At 41.7% G+C, this 19,314-nt stretch overlaps 1 protein-coding gene across 1 annotated transcript; it reads left to right on the plus strand.

The window, feature by feature from the left end:
• The first annotated feature begins 773 nt into the window (after positions 1-773).
• Positions 774-16,769, plus strand: LOC116331813 (prostaglandin G/H synthase 1-like). Its single transcript, XM_031754620.2, is given in 13 exon segments — positions 774-993; positions 1,098-1,181; positions 5,043-5,159; positions 6,740-6,880; positions 6,979-7,122; positions 7,608-7,789; positions 8,040-8,123; positions 9,068-9,314; positions 9,974-10,260; positions 10,638-10,785; positions 11,437-11,817; positions 15,076-15,175; positions 15,628-16,769. Coding segments are annotated over 13 exon segments (2,556 nt in total). The 5' UTR covers positions 774-986; the 3' UTR covers positions 16,262-16,769.
• The last annotated feature ends 2,545 nt before the right edge of the window (positions 16,770-19,314 follow it).

Below are 19,314 nucleotides of genomic sequence, written 5' to 3' on the forward strand. Positions count from 1 at the left end.
TTTTGGTTTCATCTGACCGCAGCACTTTTTCCCAAGCTTGTTGTTGTTGATGGTCTTACAGCCCATTCCAGTCTTGTGCAGATGTACAATCTTTGGTCTGACCCATGGTTGTGGGAATAGAAGAAACTGATTGTGTGGAAAGGTGAGCTTTTAATACAATGAGCTGATAGGTAGGTCTTTTATGTAATGTGTTGTTTTCTGGATTTTTGGCTGAGAGTCTGTCTTAATCTGACTTCCTGACTTCTTATGGAACCATCATGACTTCCTCTGAACTTTCATAAACTCCAGGGCCAGACATGACATTAAAACCTCACCTTATCTCCCTGAGAGTTTATCCACGGCTGCTTTTCCCTCATGTCAAGCAAACATCCGAGGCAGGATGTAAAAAGCACCTGCCAAGAAACCACTTAGTTGGAAGAGTTTATTGTTCTTCTCAGTGCAGGGGAAGTGTCCTTATTAGTGTGCCATGTTAGTCCAGACTGAAATATCTCCACAATGTTTTGTGTCTTTTTTATGGAAATGCAATGGGTGATGTTTTATTACGTTATACCCAGAAAAAATGAACCAACATTAAAGACATTAAATGGAAATGATTACAGCGTCTAAAACTATTTAGCTCCATGATTTACAAGGCTTTAAAATCTTAGAAGACCTTAAAACAGTGAGCGTGTCAATAGAAAGTTAGGAAGTATTTAGGAAGTAGGGCCACTGATCACCAGCAGTAGGCGGTAAAGAGCGAGGAAACCCCGGCTCGGAAATCCGCACTTGGATCCAAGTCATCGCTTTCTCTCCTCTCTCCGGGGGCGATACAGGCGCAGTGCAGCTTGGCTGTGCTCACACACAGGATAGCTGGTTTTGCTTCTCTTTCACGCTGACCCAACACCTGGATCTTTTCCATACTCCTGATCCTGTGTTTACCTGCAAAATCTGGATCTCCTGCACTTTCCCACCAGTTGTATGAGTTGGTATGAAAAACTCCTGCTGGAATGAGAGGTAAGTAGAGATCGAGCCCTTCACGTAGAGGTGCTGCTCGTTGATTTGACGTACATTTCAGCTGCTGGACACGAAACTGACTGACTTTTAACCATGTGGTGAAGCCTCTGTCCTAGGATCAGCCTGTGCGCTTTTGTTGCTGCTGCGGGAACCTGCGTGTCGGGGTGATGAAGTTACCTCGAGCACAGGTAGGTGAAGAGGACTGGTGGGGTTTGATGCCAGAGACTTATAGCATTACCTGTTATTTGGAACATTTGCTGCTTTAGTAACTGCAAAGTCTGCAGCAAGAAACACACGCAGTGTGTGTTTTGACTAACACTGGTCGTTATCAGGGCTTTTTTCTGAGTGATGTGAGTGAAGCTGCCAGCAGCTACACATTCGTTTAACCCCGATAATAAAGACAGGCACTGGTACAGTAACATGACATCATCAGCTGGAAGACTAAGGAAAAGATTTTTCACGAGTAAGGAGGCCTGATGTTGGAACTCCCTTTAATTTAAATTCAAGTGCAGTCTGAGTATTTCTTAATGTATTTCTACATAAGGTAGGATTTCAACACTGAGCACGGGATTATCTGTAAAAGTGCTTGGCTATACGTTTTGAAGACCCCTGAGGAGACCAGGCATTTCCTGCCTGGCCCATGTGGGCACTTTTTCCATCTCTCATGTCTTACACACGTAATGCATGCTCTTTTCCATCCTGTCCTCAGAGCAGCATGATCAGCTCTAACTCATTTCTCATGCCGACTCCACCTTTTGAGCACCGCCCTTTTCAGAATGACATTTTTTCAGGATGACATATTTACGCTCATTGTCTCCAACAGAAGACTCCCCAGAGATTTATGTCTACATTGAATTTAATAGTGCTTTGTGGAAGGTCTATGCAAGATGAAAGATGTGTGTGAGAGATTTGAGAGAGAGAGAGATTTGAACTTTTGACCTGTCAGGCAGTGAGTACACAGTTTACACAACTGTCAGACGTAGTTACACATCTGTTAAGTGTGGAGGATCGAGGCCAGGAGGTGGCTTGGAGAGACATGAATCAGCATGTGCGCGGGGAAGTGTTCCATGCCGCACTGTTTTTACTCAGAAGAGCTTGGATGTGTAGTTTATCTTGCAGTTCCAATAACATGCATATTTGAAACCGTGTACCAAGAACTGATCTAAAGAGTCAGGTAATTGTGGTTATCAGTGTATGGATCTTGGAGTGAAAGAATGCCTGGCCGGCCTTATCTGTCATCATAATGTAAATTAACAGGATTTACTCTCACCCAGAACTTGCATGCAGAAACTTGTGCGTCAGTAGTTTAGATGCCATCCCCCACCAACACCCACCTCCCCCACCAGCACCACCCACCTCCTCCTCACTCTGCTTCTCTGTGTGTGTCTGAGAACAAAGGTCTTTTCATGCAGATAGTTTTTCCCACACTGGTTTATAAAACTTGTAAAGAAGTGTAAGATTATCTTTTATTATCTGTTATCATAGGAATCCTTTCTAATGGAGCACATTATGCACTGTTTGGGTAGGTGGGAAGCTCGTAACACTGCAGGAAAGCAGCTAATTGAGTTAATTTATAACATAAACGCTGGAAACAGGAGATAACCACTCGCCCAGCTGTGTCCAATATGAGAGGTTGTGTCCTCGCTTATCTGAAGTTCAATATCAACACACAGTGGCCCAGTTGTTGAATTCACGTGAAAATGTGTAACTGCAGTAATCAGCTTCTGGGCAGTCAGAGGCGACTGTCACTGTGGCCTTTGCATAAACTCCATTAAAACAGCTGATGGTAATTTAAACTAGCAAAATATAAAGTTTTAATTATTTGCATTAGAGATGCTTGTAGGGCAGATTTTGTTATCTTTTTTTTTGGACAACTTGTTTTCAGTATGTTTGCCTAATTACCAGCTACCAGCCATTTTCCAATCTGCTGGTATCTGCATTTATAACAGCTGATAAATGAAAGATTAAACTGTATGGTGCCGGTTTGGCTCACCTGGTTGAGCCAAAGCCGAACCTGGTTCAATTCCAATCTAGGGTCTTTTGCTAAGGGTCCCTGCTCTCTACCCTCACTGTCCTGTCTGAAAACCCTTCACTGCCCTAACAAAAAATAATGAAAATGACCTGCAAAAGTTAGAAAGTTAGAAAAAAAGAAGAGATGGAAGAAATGCAGTTTGGCCATGCTATGAGTGTTCAGAGTTTCCACCAGAGGGCATTTTGTATCACATAAGTTTGAAATGCGACAATCCACTGAGCCAAGCAGACTTAGACGTAGAAAAAATGTGTAAATAAACACCAGACATACTAATATCTGATTTTTGAATCAGCAAATATAAAATTGGCCATCCTGCCCACAGACATCTGTACAGTTGGACTTCTTTTTGAAACCAAAGGAAAAGCCGCTGCTGGCTGTTAAAAACGATGCAGGTTTAACAAACTTGTACGCGGGCTTCACATTTAACACCCTCCATCCATCTCATATATACAGTCTATGAGCTGTATGATTGGTTGATTAAGAATTGATTTCTGATTGCAAGAGGACAAACAATAAGTACTTTAAATGTTAAAAGTAATGTTAAATCAGTGTATGAGTGTATAAAAAGCAGCTGGTTGTGGTGGCTCTGGCCAAACTGAGTGTCAGCCGTGAAACAGAAAGCTCTGAAACTGAGTTCTTCCCAGGAAATTCACACAAGGGGTCACTAGAGGCTGTAATCCAGACTATGTGTAGAAAATAGTTTACCATCAAATTGCACGTGCCAGCTCCATTTTTACTACAAAGGAGTTTAATAAGAACAGCTAAGCATCCATGGTATAACCAACTGTCCATGTACACATCTGCCAGAGAAGAACAGAACAATAACAACTCAGCTGTCTATTAACCAGAGTAGGAATGAGCATATTTCCCAAAGGTCAAACATGCATGTTAAAGAAGTACAAGAATCACTTTGAGAGCACAAACCTCCACCAGGGCAGCTGACTCTCTATTTACTTTTAATTTCATTCATTCTGATTTCTTTGTTCTTTTTTAACATATGTTTGTGGTGGAGTAAAAATCAGATAAGTGTACCATGACAGATGTTCACTTTCTTTATGTCGGAGTAGGTAATGGATAATAGGTACTGATTTGTAAATAACTGGACATGAGAAACTTGTATATATCTGAGTAAAAAGACAGCTCATTCTCTTTCTCTTGAACTTTCTTTAAATATCTAAATGTAAAAGTGAGATCTGAAGTCAAATGTGACAAAATATTTGGATACAAATGGTAATAATCCTCATATACATCATTCCCAACGTGTTGCCTATATGTTGTCAATATAAGCAATGGCAGTAAGAAATTGTTAACATGAGCACGCTCTACACCTCTACAAAGTTTTATCAGAACTCATTTAAGACTTCTTTTATCCAAAACTCAAAACGCTACCAAAAGCATAACCTCTCAGTGGAGGTAACACATGTAACGCTTTACGTTGTCGAGTAAAATGTGCAATAGTACTCCAACAATAAACTTGGTACCCAATTATGTGGGTCTTCTCCAGAATGCTTTCCTGTGCAACGATTAGTGCTGTATAGAGCAAATTTCCAAGACTGTCACATTTATGTTGATGTGACACCTGGTGCCTTTTTTCTCACATTGCGTCAGTGATTCATACAAAATTCCTGTAAAGAACAAAAGTTGTGCTGGGAACAAGAACTTAAACATGTTCACCTTGCCTAATCCGCAGAGGTATTTTTTAATAAAAGCATGTTTCCAGTAGTCCAGTCTGAGATTTCATCTGTCTCTGATTTCATGTCTGGCTCAAAGGCTTTCTTTTCTTTTTTTTGCATGGGCATTTTCAAATAGAGGTCTGAACTTGCTCGAAGGCAGATGGTTTTGTATGGAATGCCACTTAGTGTGCAGGAAGTGCAGGAAGTGCCGGTGCCGATTCAATATTTGATCTCTCTTTCAGTTTATTTCCATGCCACCGCTTCATATATAATCTGCCTACCTGATGTTCAAGTATTTCCAAATGATCTTCACATGAGTTTTCTCTTCTCTTTGTTTTCCACAGTCAATCCATGCTGTTCCTTCCCCTGTCAGCACTGGGGTGTGTGCGTGCGGTACAGTCAGGACAAGTATGAGTGTGACTGCACTCGTACCGGCTACTACGGAGAAAACTGCACAGTCCGTGAGTCCGTTTTCCTCTATGAGAGTGGTGCTCATATCCTCTTTTATTGCTGTACCTTTTATGAATTTCAACTATTTAACTTAACATAAAACCAAAGGGTTTGGAAACCAAATTGTTTAAACAAAAAAAAGACCATTTCATAGCCCCAGGCTGTCAGCGTTAAAACGTCTGTCTAGACAACTATTTGGGAAAATTGAAGGAACGTGGGGAAGTGCCAAGAAGAGAGCAGCTGGATCAGAGCTGTTTTGGCTTGTCTCATCTGACGCTACGCCTACCTTTGCTGGTCTGTTTCTCATTAACAAAGAACCCTCACACGCTGTAGTTCCCAATCATTTGCGATGTATTTGGCAGACATTTGCGCACTGAGCGTAATAACAATTAATTACTGCTTTGATTGTACACGGAAAGAAAAAGACAATAGGAGCAGGATTAGGAAAGAAAAGGAAGGAAAAGAGTATTGGACAGGAAAAGGAGTTAGATGTAGACTAATGTTTTCACTTGTTGTGTAACGCAGAATAGACACACATGTTGTTCAAGTAGCTCCAAAGAAAATATTATGACACCTTTATGGAGCTACCAGCCAAGTGAAAGGAACAGTTTCACATTTTGGGGGAATTACACTCTTTCTTTTTTCAGGGTTTTTTGTAACAAGTAGGAATATATAGGAATATGATACACCAATACTTATTTGTCCTGTTAATAACACACTTTTGATAAAATCAGAAGCCTGTGGTATGACACAAAAACTTGTATTGTCCTGCTTTCTCCAGCTCGTGTTAAACCTTTTTCACAATGTGTTCAGTTTGTTATCATTTAAAGGTAAATGAACTGTACTATACCACACATTTACACTCCGATGGATGCATCGGAAGACAACTCGGGGTTAGTATCTCTTCCCAACAACATTTGGCATGCAGACTGAAGCAGCCAGAGATTGAACCTTCAACCTTCAGATTAGCCATTTGTATGTGAAGTCCCATTCTGAAGCCTTGAGATGAGCGTTTTTACTCATCATATGTCATATAATTCTTCTTAGACGTGGTTTAACCTGATAGAGTAGCAAAAATGAGCCAAACCCCAGTAATTTGTGCTGCTTCTGTACTGTAATGCTACCTCAACCCTACTTTGGTGTATGATACGGATTTGATTACATCTACAAATCCGTAGTGGATGTAATCAAAATCCAAAGTCATTAACCCCAGATTTTGGTGGAGGGGCCCTAAAACCACATAATAAGAGCCTTATGTTGATGTTTTGGTTTAAACATAAGCACATTTTTAAGGTGTTACAGCAAAACCAGCTGACGCAGTAAACTTGGAGTTTTTGGGGCCCCGAGGGAGGCCGATAATCGGACAGAACTGCCATTATATTTCACTTCATTCAGTAATCCACCGACTCCAGAGGTGTGGGTGGCAACTCAGAAGTCTTGATCCTGGTTTTAAAAGCAAGACCATGCCTGCCAAGTGTTCTGCTCCATAATGACATAACGACTTTGTTATTTAGAGTAGATTTCCAAATCCCCAGTTGCCGTGACTTCCAGTAATAACAAGACCGTGTCTCGTGATGTTCTGCCATTCCAGCCGAGTTTTGGACCCGAGTGCGTCAGTTTTTCAGGCCCAACCCAGATGTGGTGCACTACATTCTCACCCACTTCCACTGGCTCTGGGACATCATCAACCACACTTTCCTGCGGGACGTCCTCATGCGGCTGGTGTTAACAGGTCCAGAGTCAGCAAACTCATTGTAGAGAAATTCATTCTGGATGTTTTTTTACACGTTCTGTGTATCTGATAAGTTGTTGTTTTTTTTGTACCAACAGTGAGGTCAAGCTTAATTCCCAGCCCTCCAACCTTCAACTCCAAGTATGACTACCTCAGCTGGGAATCCTACTATAATCTGAGCTACTACACTCGACTTCTGCCCCCGGTGCCCAAGGACTGCCCCGCACCTTTGGGGGTGAAAGGTTAGCTTCCAAGGAGCCACATTTTGTAATTAGGGAAGTGTGATAGAAAGTGAATACCAAACTGACACCCAGCAAGCGGACTGAAACATGACTCAACATGAATCAAATTTTGCTAGTCATGGTTTAGAATCCCTTGGTATTTTTGTTATACTGCCCCCAAGAGGCCAGTGTCTGCTATTGCTCATTTAAATGTGTTTTGTCAAACGATGGTTGATGATTCTGTTGATTAACAGTATAAATTTAAACAGCTGACAACAAACACTGGGCTCAAATGTAAGCTCACATAGTTCCAAATTTAAATCCACATTTTTATGCAAAGAGTGTAGTTTAAGGATTGCTTTTATCCATATCTTGACCTTGGACTGCGCAGAAGTGCAGTGTAACATGTCAGCTGTGTCAGAGCGTCAGTAGTATGGCTTGAGGTCGGGTGTATCTGTGTTTTCCCCCCCCGGTATGGTGCGTGATGCTGTGGTGTTTCTCTTCAGGCAAGGCTGGGCTACCTGACCCTGAGGTGTTGGTTGAGAGGCTTCTGAAGAGAAGGACGTTCCGACCCGATCCCCAGCGCACCAGCCTCATGTTCGCCTTCTTCGCGCAGCACTTCACCCACCAGTTCTTTAAGACCTTCAATCGCATGGGCCTCGGCTTCACTAAGGCTCTCGGCCACGGGGTGAGTCCATCTTGAGCTTTGGTGTGCAGCACATTAGCTTTATTAAATAATTAGTGTTTTATACATAGCATAAGAGCAGAGGGAAACTTCTAATCTTTATTCTGTCTTTTTGTTAAATTTCAGCAGTATAATTTACATTATGAAGCTGGCGGTTGGTGGAAGTTGGAGGGTAACTCCAGATGAAGTAGCAGCGGCTTTTTACAATTACACCTCTGATGCTTTTTTTTGTTCTCTCCTGCGACTCAAACAGGTGGACGCAGGACACATTTATGGAGACAGCCTGGATCGTCAGCTAAACCTCAGGCTTCTCAAAGATGGAAAGCTGAAATATCAGGTAAAGTCATATGCAGACTTATATCTGACTGCTTTATTAGGGACGCCTGTTCAACTGCCCCTTGAGTCATCTAATCAGCCAATCACATAGCTGCAATTCACTGCTTGCAGACATCCAACATCGTGATAATCCACTTCAACCTGCTTTCATTTCGGCCCGTTGTGTGGCAGGGCTCATCTGCAGATATCAGAGAAGTGGTGTAGCTTGCATCCAATCAGTGGTGCTGCTCGATAAAACCCCTCAGAGCTCAATTGCACTGTACTGATTGTACTGATTACACACACCACGGTTAGCTGAAGCTCTCTCCTTGTTCCCCTCATTTAAGATAAATATGTTTTTAAGTGGAATTTGTGTGCATCTCCTTTTTTTGTCACGGCTGTTCAACCCGGTTTGTAACAGCATGTTTAACTGGTGAAGTTCAAAGAGAGCATCAGAGTGGGAGCAAAAGGTGGTGCAAGTCATTTTAAACGTGCCTGTGGTTGTTTGTTTCAGATGCCTGCAGTTCATGTGGGCTCACCAACAGTGAGTAATAGAAGAGTGCTCAATTTCACCTGCAGTATGCAGATGTTGTCTAACACAAAGACTTTGTGAAAACATGGACAGATCCTGGCTTGTATCGACTGCTGCTGCTGGTGTGAGGGATATTTTTCTTGGCAAACTTTGGGCCACTTAGAACCAACTGAGCATCATTTCAGAGTATTGTTACTGTGTATGTTCATCCCTTTATCACCACAGTGTACCCATCTTCTGTTGGTTTTATTGGTCCAGTCTGGTACTAGCAAGGTGTAGCTAATGAAGCAGCCAGCGAGTGTACACGTCAATTTAGAAGCGCAACTGTCAGTTCTGCAGTTCTTTTTAAAATGAAATACTTAATCTGTATTAACATTGTGAATTACAGATGACAATGACGTGTATAATTATTCTTTCTTTTTCTGTCCGGTCAGTTAATTAATGGAGAGATGTACCCTCCCAGTGTCGCTGATGCATCTGTTAGAATGAGCTACCCTCCTGGAGTCCCCGCTGAGGCTCAGATGGCTATCGGTCAGGAAGTCTATGGACTTCTCCCGGGTTTGGGAATGTACGCCACGCTGTGGCTGAGGGAGCACAACCGAGTCTGTGATATATTGAAAGCGGAGCATCCCACCTGGGACGATGAGCAGCTTTTCCAGACCACACGGCTCATTATTATTGGTGAGTTAGACACAGCTCAAAAGGAACAGTGAGCCTGGCATTGCTCCTTTGTTCTGAGCAGCAACCAAAGACAAAGTGTTTAGTGCAAGTGGCTAGGACATGTGACAGTTCACTGCTTTTTCTAATAACAAGTTAACTATTTTAAATAAAATTTAGCAAAACATGTTGGATTTTATACTAAATTTGGTTTAAAAATGACTTTTTTTTTCTTTTTTGAAAGATTGAGCCAGACTTTTGTTCCTTACCAGCATCTCTGTGGTGTAGTGGTTAATATGTTTGCCTTACACAGGAAAGAGCCTCGGTTTGATGTCGGGAACAGACTCAAACCCAGCCTCAAGGGGGTCATAAGATGGTGTACTCCTAGTACTGGTCTCAAGTCAAGATAAATATGAAGGTTGCATCAGGAAAAACATCTGGCGTAAAATCTGTGCCTAATGAAAAAACATGTGCTGTGGTGATCATTTGGGAAATAACAAGAAGTCTTTTGCCTTAAGCAACCACTGAATTCCGCACAGGTGTAGCCAGAGCCTGTTCTTTACACTAAACTATTGCATTTAATTATGTATTGTTTTTTTGTCCACCTATTGCTAAACTTTTTTGTTTAACTTGAGCCACTGTCTGCTTGGTGCATTTTGCTTTAATCCCTTTGCATCTCAAAGGCGAGACCATACGAATCGTGATAGAAGACTACGTGCAGCACCTCAGCGGATACCTGCTTCAACTCAAGTTCGATCCCACCCTGCTGTTCGGCTCTCACTTCCAGTACGGCAACCGTATCGCTCTGGAGTTCAGCCAGCTCTACCACTGGCACCCTTTGATGCCCGACAGCTTCTTAATAAACGGGGACGAGCTGTCATACAAACAGTTTCTCTTCAACACGTCTGTTCTGACGCACTACGGCGTGGAGGCCCTCGTGGATTCCTTCTCCAGGCAAATTGCTGGGCAGGTAGCAAACGGCACATGTTGTGTACTTGTAACACACAGTTATGGTGCATTTTTACAAGGTAGAGTCGTTTGGACGTCTGATTTTTTTAACTCGCTTTGCAACCATCAGCAACTGAAGTGTTGCCAGATTCAGTTATCCATGTTTAGGGATTTCTGGCAGTCAAACAAAGTTTTTCTGTTTTGCTTTATCATACCCTGTGAGTGATGTAATGTGATTGCATGCTGACAGCTTGTTTTTGTACTGATAAGCTGAGACTTGTGCAGACTTCTGCAGTAAGCCATGTGTTTCAGTCACTTTGTACCTAACTTCTCACAGAATGTCTTTTGACTGAGGTCACTCCATATTGGTTACTTACTTCTCCCACCGTTGACCCACAGATTGGTGGTGGGCACAACATCAATGCGATGGTCACCAAAGTAGCCGTTGGGACCATCAAGGAGTCCCGTGAACTCCGCCTCCAGTCTTTCAACCAGTACAGGAAGCGCTTTAACCTCAAGCCGTACACGTCATTCAGGGAATTCACCGGTAAGGCAAATGATTCTGTGTCTAGCTCACATGGTACAAATTGTACAACTCTATGCAAACATATTTTTGAAGCACTGGTTTTGCCAACGTTATTTTCTTCCCTCTGCTGTCCTCTGAAGGGTATTGAGGGAATGCATTTGCATCAGAATCTCTAGTTACATGTGACAAACTCCACTGAGTGTCCATCTTAAGCAGTCATGTGCCGATTTACATCATGCAGCTCCCTGACAAAGTGAAATTTTCAAAAAGCTTTCAACTCCACCAGTGACTCTGTGATGAAGATGGAGAAAGACTGCGCTAGTTCACACAGCCTGAAAATGCACGAAAGAGGTGTTTTAACCCATAGTCAGTGAATTCAGTAGCTGCTGATTGGACCCCTTGAAACAGCAGCAGTAGGTCTACAAAATAAAATCAAAGCCAGGGGAGGGCTTCATCACCTGGTCATGAAATTTCACAGCAGTGTGTCTCACTCTATTGGAGTAGCTCTGTAGAAAACCTCCCTGTCAAAACTAATGTGCTGAACTGATCTGCCAGCCTTACAGCAGTATGGTTTAAAACCTGCAAATACTATCTGTAAAAATCTGTACTGTAATAATGTTGATGACCTGCTTTATAAACTTCCTATTTGACATATTTGGTCACTTTTTGCAGATAATGAGGAGATAGCGCGAGACCTCGAAGAGCTCTACGGTGACATTGATGCTCTGGAATTTTACCCCGGCTTGTTGTTGGAGAAAACACGAGCGGGGGCCATATTTGGAGAAAGCATGGTGGAGATGGGTGCCCCCTTCTCCCTTAAAGGCCTCCTGGGAAACCCTATATGCTCTCCGGAATACTGGAAGCCCAGCACCTTTGGAGGAAAGGTGGGCTTTGAAATAGTAAACTCTGCCACACTCAAGAAGCTGGTGTGTCAGAACACCAGGACGTGTCCTTACGTGTCATTTAGAGTACCAGCAGAAGAGAAGCAAGAACACGGGCAGGAAGGTGACAGAGCGCAGACTGATGAGCTATAACCTTTGCAGACATCAGAGGGTTATTTTGTTTTTGTAAGATCATTATATGAAGGTAAAAGAGGCGGCTGCTAAATAAAACAGTTTTAAAAAAGCAAATTAGTGTTACAGATGTTTGCTTGGAAAACATCAGTAATGCTTGCTTGAACAGCACTGGAGAGTCACACAGGAATCAAGAGCTCAGAATGAAATCAAATATGCCTTTTCCTTTATTTTGCTCACTGTGTCATACACTTGAACACAAATACATGAGGAATAAACATGTTTTTTTGTAAATAAAACTTGTGTCAGAAGATTGAAATGATCACAATACCTGTTCGCACTGTCCATCAGTAAACGTTTGAACTGTCTGCAGAATTATTTTGAAAGATCTCATTGCAGCTCAGCATAAAGACTGAAATAAAACTGCCCATTCATTCAAACTGACTCAGGCTTCAACATTATTTACGACCCAATGATCATTGTCTCTCATGACTGTTTGTCGCCCACCCACATTACTCACCCATTGCATCTCATAAAACCAGTGTATTCTTTGGCTTAAAGTTGAACACTGATGATGGCAGATGAGAGAGACCTGCCCAGTGCTATGTAACTGTGCAAGTTTTCTTTCTTTTTTTCTTTCTTTCAAGTCTTTCTTTCTTTTCTTTTTTTTTAATAACCAGGGTGCACAGTGTGGTTTAAAATACACATATAATTAAATTGCCCTTGCTTCATAGTTTAAAACGTGTTCTTGCTATATGCACTTCTGCATACATACATATGGGATTATATATGTCAGACTGTATCCGTATAAAACACAGATACAGTCTGTATGTACCTGCTATTAGTCTTTTCAGATGATTTGCATTGTGTAATCGTTTGTATAAACATGGGAATGCAAACCTGTATCCTTTCACTGATTTCAGACAGCTTTTGCGAAAAATGTTTAAAAGGAAGAAAGAATGATAAAGTCATAATGCTTAGCTTGGCACTACGTACTACGGAAGCGTAGAGCTGCCACCCAGGCAAAAGAAAAATAGAAGTGTATCACGTTATAACGTGAAAAGTTTATTGTTCTAACAAGATACTTTTCATGTTTGTACAATATACTATCATGTTTGTACAATATACTTTTGACGTTTGAACAATATAATATCACGTTATTACAATATGCATAAAAATAATAATAAAGATTACAACAACAATACTGTGAATGCTTTTACAAGCATTCACACTAATTATCACGTTCGTACAATATTGTACGAACGTGATAATTATGTATATTGTAATAACGTGATATTATGTTGTTCAAACGTGAAAAGTATTTTGTACAAACATGAAAAGTATCTTGTTAGAACAATAAACTTTTCACGTTATAACGTGATATACTTCTATTTTTCTTTTGCCTGGGTGGCAGCTCTACGCTTCCGTACTACGCTTCCGTATGGCACTGACTGTAGAATGAATCTATAGCAGCACTCTTTTTCGTACTCATATTGCCCTCTAGTGGTGAAATAGGGAGTTGCATAGTTTATCTTCCAGCAACTTCCCATATTCCCGCACCTCATGTGTTGTCTTTAGGCGCCCTCGGTAAAGTCCCAACTCACAATAAATTCCAAACTAAATATTACAATGTCACCACAATGGGTTAACATATTAGTTTGGATGGAAACAGTATCATAATTAACAATTTAGAAAGCAGTTCGGATCTTCTACTGCTTGATTACGTTATTTTTTAACCTTATAAGTAAATTAAATACTCACGTGCTGCAATTGTTTGCAAAGCTATAGAAAATAAAATTGTTTCGTTACAGTTATTGGAGAGGAGAGTTTCAGCGTGTCCACATAACAGACAAGATGCAGTTTAAACTGGCTGCAGCTTCGACTTCATTCCGATTCTCTTTACCCTCATTTCATTATTACGACACGTCAGAGAACCGTGAAGGCATCGCGATTGTTTGGAAGAGCGGCTTGAGGCGGTTGAACTAGTGGATTAAGCTCGGGCAGACAACGAGCCGGTTATTAAATTGAGGTAAGAAGCCGGGTGGTTATAAGCAACGGATGGATTGTGTCGTTTTAATGCAATATATTTTGTAGGAGTCGGCTTCATTTTAACGCAGTCTCGGGTAATGGCTGCCGCGAAGTCCCAGGAAGTCAGCATAGGAGAAGTAGCTAACCCACGTAGCTAATGCTAACCACCTTACTTTCTACAAACACCCGAACCACCAGCTGTTCGGCCCGCGTCCTTCTTACATAAACAAGCTAATTGGATTGTCGCCATTTTCTTTTCAGTACGGCACATGTACTTGAGGAAATAACAGCAATAGTGAATGTAAATGGTTGAGCTATCTGTCTTAACATCGGCAGAGGCTCTCAGATCAGCCCTCGTTAGGTGTTGTCTTCGCTTTCAGCTGCTGTGCTGGGACAATAATAAAGCGCCCGACGCAAACAAAAGAGCAGCACAGTACCGATTAATGCCTCATATTATGTATGCTGTCATAAGTAAGAGGGCAGTGTGAGGAGTGTCTCTCTCCCCGTCTGTCCATCTGTACACACCAGCTCTCTTACATACGGATCGGTGCATCACAAAAGGCCTCTTAGCTTAAGTTTAATAAACTGGCACACTTACTCTAAGCTATGTACAGTGTGTGGCCTATTTTATGTACATATGCCTTTCCTAGCTGTGTTTATCTGTCTGGATTATACTGCACTATACTGGACTATTAAGCAATGAACGCGTTTTTTATCCGATTTATCCAGATTTCTATCAGTGAGGTTAGAAGTCTTTAATGTCTCGGAGTCGTTTTACTGTGTGTTTATTATTCATTATTAAACTAGTTCATACTGCTTCCCACAGGTGAGCCGTCATCATGACTACTCTGGATGACAAGATCCTGGGAGAGAAGCTGCAGTATTACTACAGCAGCAGTGAGGATGAAGGCAGCGACAATGATGATGAGGATGGGGAAAACAAGACCATCAGGGATGCTGAAGTCACCGAGCCCGAGATAGACTACAGCACAGATGGAAGTGCTGTGAACACAGGTTGTACAAACAGATATAGTGCATTCACAGAAAAACAAAGAAAACATTGCTCCCTTGTCACAAGGCAGCAGCTCAAAATGACATCTAAATAAATTATATGGTTATTTTTGACAAATAAAAATGTCAGAAACTTTTTAAAAAAATCCTTGGAGCGTCCCTCATTTTAAGCCATCCTTGTGTTTGACTTTAATCGATCTTTCAGCTGTGTCATAAGAATAGAGAGTGTGTTATGGTAACAGTGGCTGTTCTGTGTCAGGGCCCAAGGGTGTGATCAATGACTGGAGGAAGTACAAGCAGCTTGAGGTGGAGCAGAAACAAGAGCAGAAGAAGGAGATGGAAAGACTGATCAAGAAGCTGTCGATGACATGCCGCTCTAACCTCGACCAGGAAAAAGACCAAGAGAAACAGAAGGCACTTCAGGAAAAAATCCAAGGCAAAGTAAGTAAATCGAACTAACAGAAGACACACGAAAGACCTCTGAAAACCCTCGTTTAGCTCAGACTTATTGTTGCTGATCAGTGGCATCCCTCCTGGGGTAAATGTAGGCAAAGAGCTGATTATCAAGGACAGCATGAACATGATTAAAAAAAAGAAAAAAAAACAAACTTGTTTACGACCTATATTTTCTAGGATCTGCACCAGTGATTGTATTTGTGGATGGAACAAACAATGTACAGTATATACTCGATAGGCTCAAGATGCTTTTGCTTTTTTTTCTTTAATGAATAAAACTCAGTCTAGTTTATTCCAGTTTCCAGTTTTTGTCCCAAGTCCACTTTCTCCAGGCTGTAGATTCGTATTCAAAGAGTAGAAAGAAGTGTGAATTGTGTTGCACACACTTCTCTGATTTTGTGTGTTCATTCCTGTCCACTTCGCAGATGACCATGCAGGAGTACAACATGCTTCAGGAAGAAGAGGATGATGAAGAATTCCTCCAGCATTACCGCATGCAGCGCATCGAAGAGATGCGGCGCCAGCTGTGCCGCGGCAAGCGTTTTGAGCAGGTCTACGAGCTAAACAGTGGGGAGGAGTTCTTGGAGGCTTTAGACAAAGAGGACAAAAGCACCCTGGTCATGATCCACATCTATGAGCCGGACGTCCCGGGCTGCGAGGCCATGAGCGGCAGCCTGATGTGTCTAGCTCAGGAATACCCGCTGGTCAAGTTCTGCAGCGTGCGCAGCTCAGCCATCAGCACCAGCGCACTGTTCAGAGACAGCGCTCTGCCTGCTCTGCTCGTTTACAAAGCCGGTGACCTGATCGGCAACTTTGTGCGGCTCACAGATCAGCTCGGGGAAGACTTCTTTGCCGTAGACCTGGAGGCGCTGCTGCAGGAGTACGGCTTGCTGCCCGAAAAGCCTCCTGTCGTCCCAAAGACGGTTCGCAACGGAGCCATCATACAGAGCACTGTGAGCGATGAGGACTCTGACCTTGATATAGACTAGAGCCATAGCTTCTAACATGTATAATATGCTTGGGGAAACTGTGTACACATATGTAGCCCCTCTGTAGCAACAGAGCGAGCCTTGACTGACACCTCACCACTCACGCAGCTACACACAACCAGCATTAAAGCAGAACCAAAAGTGAGTGCAGACACCACAACATAGTGCATTTCATCCTATCATTCCATAGTAAATATGAGTTATTTGATGAGTGTAAATATCATTATCAGAGGCTGTCATAATACTGTAGATGTTTTATGTTTTGTTTGAGCTGACAACTTTACCTATTTATTGTGTTAAACCACATTGCCGTGTATTCATGTGCTTCACTGTGTAGAATAGAAAACCTTTGGGCCAAACTAACTATTAGTTAATTTTCTAACTTTTATATGTGCTCCACCATATCAAATAGTCAGGACAGTAAAGTGTAAAGTGTTTGGACTTGGTATTTTGTTGTCTTTTTATTTGCTGGAATCTGTGTAAAGTTTAAACTGCATCATCAACATTATTCAGTTTGATTCAGGTGTATTTTTGTCATGCCAAAATCTGCCTTTATATTGTAAGTTAAAGACCCTGCAATGTTAGAAAGAGAAGCCCCAACAAGCAGTTATGAGCGAACACTTGGTGACAGTGGGAAGGAAAAACTCCCTTTCAACAGTAAGAAACCTGCAGGCTCAGGTTGAATCAGGCTCAGGAAGGGGCAGCCATCTGCTGCAAGTGGGTGGGGGTGAGGGGAGGAAGATGGGATGAAAGAAACACTGGAAGAGGGCCAGAGGTTAGTAAAAACTAAGGATTAAATGCACAGCGGCGTATAAACACAGAGTAAAATGAGGTGAGTAAAGAAGAAACACTCATTGCATCATGGGAGGTCTTTAAGATAAGATGGGGCCTGATTATTCAGGACGTTTTATGTGAGGAGTTTAAATTCGATGTGCCACCCCTTCTTTCTTACATAAAAAGAAGGAGTGGTGCTAAAAGTGTCCTGAATTAAATTAATTCTAAAAGTCCTCTATCAAGCTTGTGATGGCGCTTAACTTGCAAAGAGGTAAACAAACTATTTTCTTTTTTTAAAACAGGTAATCAGGTGATTGGTAATTATCATTCCAATATGCTGGTGAGCACTAAAATTAAAGATATTTACATATTGCTTAAAAGAAAAGTGCCAGGAGGCGTTTCAAGATGACTGCCGAGTGGTTAAACTGGCTTCGGGAATGAGTTTGGCTGCATTAACATTTTGCAAAAGATCAGGAACTGGTGAACAACGTAAAGCGTTGGGGTAGAAGTGTTTAAGGTGAAAACACCTGAATGATAACTAGTATTGTTGAAACTGGAGGGCCACGAGTGCCAAAATGAATTAAATAAGTAATTAAATAATAAATTACACATTTCAGTAATTAACTATTTCAAATTGAAAATAATCTTACATCTTTTCAAATAAATTCATTGATATTTCAATAATTATTTTTATTTCATTCCTTAATTCTTTCCAATTTAAAAAAAAAACTGTTTCATTTTATTGCAGGTAAAGTGGCTTCAGCTGTACTCAGGCAAACACAAAAATTAGCACAGGTAGCTTTATTATTCAGTAAAGTTGACAGCTTTTCCATTTAGTGTTACAAAAACCAGCTTTCTGAGTTCATCTTAGTTATAAACATTTATTGTATTTCATAATACAATAAATGGGTAAAAAGTAAGGCAACTCCCTGGGCTTAACCTGCTCAGTCTGCTTTCTCCACACCCAAATTAACTTTTCGCTCCAGTGAATCCTCCCCAGAGGTGATTTGTACACAGGATTGACGGGTCAACTCTTCAAATCTTGTCGGCTCAATAATTCCTCTGAACAGGAAGAGCGGTGGCATCGACACTCGCTGTTCAACCATATTAAATTGCACAATACAGCCTGCAGCGGCCATGAGGCGCTGACTCAACTTTTCTGACATGGACAGCAGCTACAGATCTGACATCAGACTGCTGCAGCCTACAAGCATCTCATCATTATCATCAGCAGCTGCAGCAGCATCAGCAGGAAGGGGAGGAGGTGAGCTCCGTGTCTGTGGAGAGGAGCTGCTGAGCCATGCAGGTCATGCCCACAAAAGGTGTTTTCCAGCAGGAGGTGAGTTTCTGCACTGATACCTGCCAGGAAAGGAGAAATTCTGTCACACTTTGTCAGCTGGGTTGTGCATTAAGCAGCTGGTTTATCCCAAAGTGCAACTCATTAACCCTCTGCTGTCCACACAGCCATGAAATCAATGCCAACTAATGCAGTGAGCGCAGCTCTGTGAAGTCACGGGGGTAGTTTCAGCCAGCTGCAGACATACACACCATGTTCTGACAATTCGTCCCACAGATGCTGGACATCCTCATCATGATGTTCATGGTGATGATCTGGGTCTGTATCAAAAACACAGAACTGCTCTGTTAATATCTTTTATTCTGCGAACAGCACAGACTATATGAAAAAAATGCAAAACATCCTGCATCCTAATCGAGCCCTGAAGTGCTAACGTGTATGCAGAGAGTGCATGAGGATTAAAACATACAGAACACGAAGAGTAAATGAAAGGGGAAAAGCCGTTTTGACCTTGGAGGCCAACATTTCATCCCCATCCCCATACACTGTCTCAAAATCAGCTTCTGTGCGATTGTTTCTCATTTCAGCTCAAAGTTGTTGTTTTTCTGTGCCAGACAAGAATATGTGCAGTGAAATATGGAGCAGGAGACACTAAAGATATAAAAAAGACTTTAGTAACAAAGAAAAGGATCAGAATTAAACACACAAACGTGAAGATTTTATTTCCCATTTGAATTATTTTCTTGCACTGTGGATTTTTAATTTAAAGAACATTATAAATCCCTCAAAGGAACGTTTTATTATTTCATCTTAACCATCAGCGTTTTGAGTTCTTTATATTAAAAACCAAAACCAAGCTCAGCCTGCCCACCCCCCCACCTATATTTACAGATAACATAAAGAGGACTCTGTACCATTTGAGTGAAGCCACAGCATCCGTTTGAGCTCTCTGAGGGCCTTGGTGAGGTTCTCCAGCTGGTCA

This window comes from Oreochromis aureus, linkage group 7 (genome assembly GCF_013358895.1).
Source record: "Oreochromis aureus strain Israel breed Guangdong linkage group 7, ZZ_aureus, whole genome shotgun sequence".
In the NCBI taxonomy this organism is placed as follows: Eukaryota; Metazoa; Chordata; class Actinopteri; order Cichliformes; family Cichlidae; genus Oreochromis; species Oreochromis aureus.